Raw genomic sequence first — 10,333 nt, forward strand, 5'->3', positions numbered from 1 at the left:
CAATATGAGCATATAAATGTTGATATTATTCACTAGACTTAAATCATTTATTAGTATGTGAGCCTTAAAGTTATCCCACTTTTTCAGTGTCAGTGTTAATGATCATCATCTGGGATCACAGTGACACTTTTCTGTTTTGCCATTTCCTTATAATTAAGATAGGAAGATTCTCTTTTTACCTGGATTGCTGTGTTGGGTATTGGCAAAATGATTAGATTAGAGCTTTACTGGAAGGCTTGTGTTTTATGATCTGTGGTAATTTTCTAGCATATGATATAAAGACCTGCAGGGAAAGGTGTTTACCTGTTATTAGGATCCCAGCGGTCGGGATCCTGGCAGTTGCTGCACTTATCACGCCTCGGGCCTGGGCCACACTATTCTATTCCCCCTCTAGTGGTGGCGTGGAACACCTCCCGAGGGGGAATACCGGGGTTCTGTTGGGATTTTGGCCATTGGCATTTACATGTCTGTTGGGATTCCGGCGTCGGGATCCTGAATGCCGAGATCTTAACAAGTGGTATACTGACTGCATCCCGTTATGGGTATGTATTAGATTTGTGCCTCAGTGCTTGATCTGTACCATGTGCTCTGCTTCTTGTCAGGTCTTTGGCAATAGTATCCCTATTTCAAGACCTGTAGTAAGTCCTATATCACTAGGACTGGACTCTTAGTAAATATGGTGAGTATCTAAAAATGTTTATTTTGCTTTTGTCCCATACAATGTAGTGTTTTTTTGCAGTTTAGATGGGTCAACTTAAAGAAACATGGGATTAGATGATGCAATTTATATGAGAACCATGATAAAATACTTCCATTATTATGGCCATCTTTAAATGATTTCCAGTGTATATATACACAGTGTCTAGTAGACATTCAGTAGGTCAACCCCATATGGTCGACATGGTCAAAAGGTCAACAGGAAAATGGTCAACTGTGCTCATGGTCGACAGGTTCAAAAGATTGACATGACAATGTTTGACACAAGTTTTTGGGGATTTTTTCATTTTTTTAAGCTTTTGCTTCATTTACCTTTCATGTGGACTACAATTGGGAATAGTACCTTGCCCGAAACATGGGGAGCATCTACGTTTGCATTAATCGTGGTCAAAGACCGTGAAATGGACACATTTTTTCCAAAAAACATCAAAAAATGTGTGTTGACCTTTTTTGTGTTGACCATTCCCATGTCGACCTTTTAACCCTGTTGACTTTTTGTCCCTCACTTAAAAAAGCGGAAAAAACCTCACACCAGGCGCTAATAAAAAACTACAATTTCAATTGCGCAAATATCCAAGGTATTAAACATATACCTATAATATTTATATAAGCTGCAGGAGAGCTATTGACTTGGTGTTAACAAGTCAAAAAAATGTTAACACTGGAATACCCAAGTGTAAATATCCAACACACTTAGACAAATCCCTCTTGCGCTATAATAAAATATAATATGGCTGGATGTTCAACAAATCAAACTTGATTTTTTATATATGATAATTTAATGTATAGAAAATCAATATTTCACAAATAATATAACTAAACCGGTCTTATGCATAACATCATAAAATCAAATGTATTATATTAAACATTCAAAGGAGGTGGAACCTAAAATGTTTCTGTGCACAGAATGGTATAATGCTGAACTATAGTTGTAACTCAGTCCACAGACACAGGTCCGCTGATATAATCAATCCCAGCTGTAGTGAGAACCTGTGTAACACTCAAGATTCCTGGATAGTTACTATGTGTCTAGAGTTCCAGTTAATCTTGCCACCTATTAATGAAATTTGTAATGAGTGACAGCGCTCCGCAGTGAAGCCTTACATGCGGCTTTTATCATCGATGACGGCACGGAGAGACCCAGTGTGCAACGAGGCGGTCTCTGGCTGCGGGATCCGGCACCAATGCTGGCGCCTGTTTGTTGAAAGCACCTGATCTCCAGGCTCTGTGAGTCCTCACTTCTGTGTGCCGTCTGCAGGCACCGTAGCGTGGTCTCTCTCCTCTCCGATCCTTAATTAGCTGATGTAATGAGCAAACAACGGTGGCAAGATGACAGACCAATAGTAAATGCAGGGGTCCAACTGTGCTCATGGTCGACAGGATCAAAAGATTGACATGACAATGTTTGACACAAGTGTTTTTGGATTTTTTTTCATTTTTTTAAGCTTTTGCTTCATTTATCTTTCATGTGGACTACAATTGGGAATAGTACCTTGCCCGAAACATGGGGAGCATCTACGTTTGCATTAATCATGGTCACAGACTGTGAAATGGACACATTTTTTCCAATAAACATAAAAAAATGTGTGTTGACCTTTTTTGTGTTGACCATTCCCATGTCGACCTTTTAACCCTGATGAATTTGTCCCTGTCAACCTTAGATACAGTCCACATTTCACTGACAGACTTTTGACTCTGTCGACCTTTTGATCCTGTAGTCCTTTTTCATGTCGACCATATGGGGTTGAACCACTGTCTATCTAATATGCGTGGATCTATTATGCCACACGTCTTTAAATACTACTGTTTTCTTCTTCAGAATCTGAAATATGCCACACTAGTTCAATTTCTAATTATACGTGTTTCTCCTAATTCGTGACAGTTTTAGTCTTGTTGATTGAGTATCAAATGATTAACTTTTTTTTACATTACTTATAAAATCACTTTCGGAACCATTCATCCAAATTGGGCATGGTTCTATATGATGGAGCATCCTTTAACACTTTGCAAGCTTTGCAGTAGTATATGTTCCAGTCGTTGGATCGACGAGGTTGAAACACATCTCTCCACCTGAAATACTCTTGATACCTTTTGTCATCTTTGTCTAGTTCCAGAATGTAAGCAGCTAACTCCTGGGCATTAGAAAAGTCATTTACATGAATAAATGAATCTTTCGGTATAAAACGTTCATAGTTTTCACGGGGAGGTCCCATTACAATAGGTACAGTCCCTGAAAGAAAAGCATTGTTCCAGAGCTTTTCTGTAATATAATCAGTATTCCCAGAACTTTCAAAAGCGAGATAGAACTTGTATTTGGACAATGTAAGAGTTTGATTAGATACTGACAATGACATATTATATTTTCCATATACATCAATGTCTATGTAATGTTTCAGATCTTCAAAGTATTTAGTTCTTTCATACTGTGGGTCCCAGTTGCTCACAACCCAAGCCAAAAGCTTGGATTTTGTAGGTATGCTGATGCTTCCAGTTCCATCATGTCTCTCTAGCCAACCATAAGGAGTAAAAATATCAGAGTCTGCCCGATAAGTCATAGTGAGGTTGAATAGGTTGTCCATCATCTTCAGGTTAGGGCAGTTGTTTGGAGGCTCTAGGTTGAACCAAACCCAGTACTGCGTTGTTGGTCTTGGGATCTGGGGCAACAGGTCCATAGAGGTGCTCACATCCCTATGATGGATGACCACAGCATCTGCCAAATGATAATAACTTCGGTTACTTGTAAATGTACAACTACTGCCATATGAAGATTCTAGGCACTGATTTAGTGGAAACTGTTTACCAAATGGCCAAGTCCACAAAAGGATTAGATTTTTTTTTTCATTTTCCACTTTGGAGTAAGTTTGGCTTTTGATGAACTGCGATTGAATGTTAGATCTGGTGTCAGTGAACGTGAAGTAGGCAAAAATAATAAATGTCTGTATAGCAAAGAAGGAAACCCACTGAATATATTGTTTCCTCATAGTCCAATTTCCACCTGAAAATCTGCAAAAGAGAAAAAATAATACCTATATAATCATTTTTTAGATTCGTTATGCTAACATAAATTAAGCAAGGAATATAACTATACAGAAAATGTATAGTAAAATGTAATATGTTGTTACTTTATAATTAAAATTCACAATAAATAAAAGGCAACAATAATAGAAAATAAACTGTGCATATAAAAGAAATTGATAAAATACAAATAAAAGATACAAAGCAATCATACTGATTAAAACTTCCACAAAAGTGTATTTGCATGATGCAAAGCTGTGTCTTGTCACAGTGCATATATTAACAACTTCTGTATAGAGAAATGAGTTTCTAGTCAAAGACACATAAAATATTATTTCAAGCACAGTCAATAGACCAGAATGTTTGACCTTTGAAGTCTTTATAGTTTTTAACAAACCTGAAAAAACACAAAGAGAGTTCTAAAATGGTTCACTGTAGATAAGTAAGTAAATCAGCCACTAACAAGTCACAGAGCAAATAGCATGTATCAATTGCATAAAACAGAATTCAGAAGAGATATATCATTCTCTGGATAGAGCATGTTAACCTAAACTCAAAGCCGGCTTCTACTCTACCTCCAGAAATCCAAAGTCAGACCCAACTGGGACAGCACACAAATAGTGGTAAACAAAAAGAAAAGGTAAACAGTGTTAAAAGAAGAGTAAGCTACTTCTGCTTTACCAATGCCTAATTGTGATATAAAATGCAGTGCTAGGTCTACCTTGGGTACTGTTTATTGTAACTAATCTAATGAAGCTTATAAAGTTATTCCTAATGTTCCCAGTGGTGGTAAGGACATCTGAAATTAGAGGGGCTAATGCAATGCCATGCCAGACCCTGAGGTGGCTTGTGGGCGCTGGGGGTTTTGTGGGGACAACTGTCCCTGGCCGCCACGCAACTGTCAGTGCAGCAGAGAGGAGCCGCCGGTCTGAGGAGCAGCACTGTGGGAGAGATGTCCTTCCCAAAATGGCTGCTGCCTCAGAGGAGACAGTTATTACTGATGCTGGGTATAGGGGAAACCCCTGACAACGAGCAGAACCCCTGACAATGAGCAGGTACCATGGGAGGAGGGGACACCAACATTTTTTTAAGCAGGAATGGGCTCAAAATTTGTAGTTTGTTTTGCTGACATGGTCAAAGGTATCGTGGCTCTTGGAAGCAGGTGAACTGGGAAGGAGATATAAACTCTTCAGTTAGTAATAACTGTCTGTTTTTTTTGGTGAAAATAAATATCAGGGTGATCAAATAGTGTTCATGGACCATGTTCCCACTGTATGCAATGTCTATATGCTAAACCTCCACATGGTGCAGGATGTGCTTCACATGGATCTATCCATATAGGTTATATCCTACTACTACACACTTGTTAGTTGTTCCCATATATACCTTGGGCCCTTATATGGCTTATCTATCACAGTGGGACCTTCATAGTATGTCCAACATGGCTGCCTCACCTGGTATGCTCATAGATAGGAAGAAAAACAAATAGTTCTGACGATAATGTTGGGACCAGACTCCTAGCACTAGGATATGCAACCACCCATTTTGTGTCATCTTTTCTAGGAGTGACCTCTATTCCAGTCCATGGTAATCCTACATAGTGCACCCAACATGGCTGCCTCACCTGGTACCTTTCATGGGTGGAATATATAACCTATGGAAGTTTTTACCCAAAATGTTGGCACTAACCCTGCATTACACTTATTGTGCTCTCAAGAATATTCTTTTACTTCTGTATTACTGTATTAATCTTTGTACTATGGGGGTAATTCAGAGTTGATCACAGCAGCAAATTTGTTAGCAGTTTAGCAAAACCATGGGGGTCATTCCGAGTTGATTTCTAGCTGCCGTTGTTCGCAGGGCAGTGATCAGGCTAAAAATCTGCATTTATGCGCATGCGTATGGGCCGCAATGAGCACGCGCGCCGTACAAGTACAAAGCCCATTGTGGTTGTGCACAGGGTGTAGCAAAGTTTTCAGTTGCACTGATGGGCGTAAGAAGATTGACAGGAAAGGGGCGTTTTCAAGGAGTGTTTGTAAAAATGCAGGCAGGGCTGGGCGTTCGCTGGGCAGGTGTATGACGTCAAATCCGGACACGAATAGGCTGAAGTGATCGCAAGCGCTGAGTAGGTTCAGAGCTACTCTGAAACTGCACAAACTTTTTTTGTGGCGCTCGGCTGCACATGAGTTCGCACTTCTGCTAAGCTAAAATACATTCCCCAGTGGGCGGCGGCATAGCGTTTGCACGGTTGCTAAAAACAGCTAGCGAGCGATCAACTCGGAATGACCCCCCATGTACACTGCAGGTGTGGCAAATACAACATTTGCAGAGAGAGTTAGATTTGGGTGGGTTGTTTTGTTTCTGTGCAGGGTAAATACTGAGTGCTTTATTTTTACACTGCAATTTAGATTTGTTTGAACATTCCCCACCCAAATCTAACTCTCTCTGTACATGTTATATCTGTCTCCCCTGCAGTGCACATGGTTTTGCCCAACTGCTAAAAAATTTCCTGCTGCGATCAACTTGGAATTACCCCCCTTGGGGGTAATTCCAAGTTGATCGCAGCAGGAATTTTTTTTAGCAGTTGGGCAAAACCATGTGCACTGCAGGGGGGGGGGGGGCAGATATAACATTTGCAGAGAGAGTTAGATTTGGGTGGGTTATTTTGTTTCTGTGCAGGGTAAATACTGGCTGCTTTATTTTTACACTGCAATTTAGATTGCAGATTGAACTCACCACACCCAAATCTAACTCTCTCTACACATGTTATATCTGCCTCCCTGCAGTGCACATGGTTTTGCCCAACTGCTAAAAGATTTCCTGCTGCGATCAACTTGGAATTGCCCCCATGGTTTTGCCCAACTGCTAACAAATTTGCTGCTGCGATCAACTCTGAATTAGGCCCTATGTGTGTAATTTTTTTATGCCTGTAAAGCATCTTGATTCCTGTCAGAGAAAGATCACTATATAAATAAAATAATAATAATAATAATTATTATTATTATTATGATATATTAATTCAAAGGTACACATCCGCTAGTCAAACAAACTTCTCACTGGAGGCAAGCACAGGAACCCCTTCCAGGACACTGTTATTATAATACCTCCAATTCATCCTACCAGTAGACTTTTCAATTACAACTATACATATTGCAAGGTTTAAAAGAAAGAAACATAAGAGATGAGCAACTCACACAACCAATAACAAGACTTGAAATAAAGACTGTGATGAGTCATTTCTGAAAATATTGTCATTTATTTACTACTGTTTCCTAATAAATTCTTCATAGAATTTTTTTTGACTGTACTATTTTTTTATACTGATGTATATACAGTAGTACAGGAGGACATGCACTGAAACTGGAGTGAGGTAGATTCAGGGGAAACTTGAGGAAAAATTACTTCACAGAAAGGGCAGTGGACAAGTGGGATAGCCTCCCATTAGAGGTGGTAGAGGCTAAGAGAGTAGAGCATGCATGGGATAGACATAAGGTTATCCTTACAAAGAAATAAGGATCAAATAGTGTCTGAGGTAACAATAGGGTTAGAAAAAGAGAAGACTAGATTGGCCAAGGGGTTATTATCTGCCATCAAATTCTATATATACATCATAGGAGATTACCATATGCAGTTTAAATAGTGAAGTGACATTTCTTTTGAGTAACATTTATTAATACCCTTTTACATCTCACCTTTGCACCTTCAGCAATGAGGCCAACTCTCTTCCACCATTCTGTACACCAATTGTAAGCTGGTTTAAGCAAGGCTATCTTTACCATCTCTTTATGCCATTGTGTGCTATTCTATTTATTATGATCCACTTATGATCCATCGCTATGTAATGTATTGACCCTATATAAATAAAGCATTATGGGCAGGGTCAGACACAAAAGTGCTGAAATAGCTTTTAGGTGATTTCAGCACTTCTGCACATGTGCAAGATCCTAAACTGTGATCACAGGCGATCGCAGTCTAAGACCTCGAGGGGGGTTGGAACGGGTCGTCAACGCTCCGTTTTGGTGGTGCAGTCCGGACAACAGAGGCATGTCCGAACAATTGGAGGGGTAGGCCAGGGCGGGTGTATGATGTCACAAGCAGCTGCTGCGTCCCAAAAGATGGCGGCCGTCTGACTGCCTGCGCAGCTAGGCTGCGTAGGCAGGGGGATACCTTAATCATGCAAGAGGATCACTGTATAGCAATGCGCTGGCATGCTAGCGGGGGAAGGGGGGGGGGGCAGAACCCCAGGGCCGGCTCTACCATTAGGCAGCTTTAGGTGGCTGCCTAGGGGCGCCACTGAATTCATCTTGCAAAAAACTGAAGGATATCTCTGTATGCGGCCTCTTCTTTTTACACTGTGCTGCCTGCTGCTGCTGGTCTAATTAGGTGCAGCCACCACTATCAGGCTGTACCACATAGTGCCTCAGCGCTTCCTCTGTGCCGACACGTGTAACATGACATCAAGACATGTGAAGGCACATAGGAAGCAGATATAACTATGGCTCCCGAGGGGCACCCCCATGGTGGCTCCTCATAGCCCTAATGCACCTCCTGCAGGAGGGTTGCAGGTTAGGGGGCACCAGGTTGAAGCTTTGCCTAGGGTACAGAGAGACCTTGCACCGGCCTGCAGGACCCACATGCGGCTCTGCCTTGCCCTGTGCTGGGCGGTCCCCTGCATGTTAAAGAAAAGAGTTGTAGTTTTGCGATTTTTTGCAAAACTACAACTGAATCTAAATTAGGCCCTATATTTGTCACATTATGCACTGGAAAATAAAATTAATGAAATGTCAAAATTTTTCCAGGTTGATTTATCTACTTTTTCTCGATTTATATTAAGATCTGCTAATAAATAATCCACTGGAGTCTCCAAGTGAAGAAGCTGCGGACTACTGCTGCTCTATGTTGGTGCTGAGGGTGGAAGCGTTGCAGCAAAATAAGAACACTGAGGGGGAAATGTAATAGGGTGAGAGAATCAGAAAGTGAGAGATTTTGGTAAAATTCTCCTGTTTTTTTTTAAAGTGGCAATCATTTATATGGCAAAACCAGGTTGATTTTGCTATGTAAGCGATTGCCACTTTAAAAAAAACAGGAGAATGTTACCAAAATCTCTCACTTTCTAATTCTCTCACCCTATTACATTTCCCCCAATGTGTCAGTTATTAGATTCTCCCCTAAACCTTGACGCATTTTCTTGCCATCCAACTAGGTTCTCCTAATGGTTGCAGCGGCCCTGCATTTACAGAACATCTGTCCAAGCTAAATGGACAATGTAAGCAAACAAGAGGCTGTACCAGCGCAGCTGTTAAAGGAGTGGGTGAAGCTCCTTGGTGAACAAATGTATAGAATTTGGCAAGTTTTGCAATTCATAAGACCAGTCTCAATATGGACAAAACAGCCTCAATTCCTCACCTGCCTATAGCGAGGAAATCTTGCAAGCAGGGTGACATGCACTGCACATCTTTGATTGGGTAACATCCTCTCTGCATGCTGGGTAATATACCGGATTTATCGGCAAACCAATATGCTATTACCTAATACAGGTTACGTATTCCTTATCCTAAATTCAAAATCCCAAATTTTGGGGATTTATTGAGATAATGACACATATATTTATTTATATATTATATTATATATATTTATATCTATATACAGTATACCTAATATATAATATATATGTCATTATCTCAGTAGGGGACCCAACATGTGGGATTTTGAATTTTGGATAAGGGATACTCAACCTGTAAAGGGATAAGCCTCCAAAATATCCTCTGAACATATGTGAGGAACTGAGACTGATTTGTCCATATTGAGACTGGTCTTATGAATTTCAGAGCTTGCCAGATACTATATATTTGTGTCCTTTTTATATATGTAATTAATTCACGTTATATGTTTTTATACTATATACAACTAATTTTTAATGTAACCTCAGTCTGTACATTTTTTATATTTGTCCTAAAAAGCACTATTTACATTTCTAGCATTCTAAACTGATAATGTACTTGTTTCAGGCATTTCTCTTTCTTTTAGTTTATGATTTCTGACCACATAAAGACTGATTCATTATAGATTTTATTATTTTTAGCAAATAGTAACTCCAGCAAAACTATAGTATAGTGTCTAGGTTACTATGCTATGTGTAATGTAGTTGTAGGAATTATAGTTTGTAAAGTATGTGTTTCTAATTGTATCACTATGGCTAATTACACATATGAGTTTTTAAGCTGTCGGCAAGTGTGGGTTACTATAGATAGATGAGAAGTAATAAGGTAAAATATTACTCACCTTATTATAGTAAAGCCAGAAGCTATGTCAAAGTCTTTGAAATTGAGTTGTCCCCTTAAATTTTGCACAGATTCCGCATAAACAGACCTAAACGTATATTCCTTGCATACATTTCACATTATGTGGCTATTAGAGAAATGGAAGGAAAACATGACTATACAAATCATATTTGCTTTCCCACTCCCTTTTTTTCCCTACTGCTCCCGTGACTTGTACACTAGTTCCAGCCCTATTTTTTATTTGAACATACTTTTTCGATAATTTCTCCTGCACTGCACAAAGCTAGGTGTATCAAGCACTGCAGAGAGAGGTAGCACGG

The 10,333-nt window shown here is 39.8% G+C and overlaps 1 protein-coding gene across 1 annotated transcript; it reads right to left on the minus strand.

The window, feature by feature from the left end:
• Window positions 1-1,543: 1,543 nt before the first annotated feature.
• On the minus strand, window positions 1,544-10,128 carry LOC134970007 (4-galactosyl-N-acetylglucosaminide 3-alpha-L-fucosyltransferase FUT6-like). The gene is made up of 2 exons (XM_063946126.1): window positions 10,015-10,128; window positions 1,544-3,720 (listed from the first exon to the last, which is right to left on the minus strand). The coding sequence occupies exon 2, from the start codon at window positions 3,696-3,698 to the stop codon at window positions 2,658-2,660; it is 1,041 nt and encodes a 346-aa protein (XP_063802196.1). The 5' UTR covers window positions 3,699-3,720; window positions 10,015-10,128; the 3' UTR covers window positions 1,544-2,657.
• Window positions 10,129-10,333: the final 205 nt, after the last annotated feature.

The sequence above is a fragment of the Pseudophryne corroboree genome, chromosome 11 (assembly GCF_028390025.1).
Source record: "Pseudophryne corroboree isolate aPseCor3 chromosome 11, aPseCor3.hap2, whole genome shotgun sequence".
Classification (NCBI taxonomy): domain Eukaryota; kingdom Metazoa; phylum Chordata; class Amphibia; order Anura; family Myobatrachidae; genus Pseudophryne; species Pseudophryne corroboree.

Bases quoted from the DNA above. Each gene is read 5' to 3' on its own strand.
- LOC134970007 (XM_063946126.1), bottom strand. From the start codon at position 3,698: ATGAGGAAACAATATATTCAGTGGGTTTCCTTCTTTGCTATACAGACA.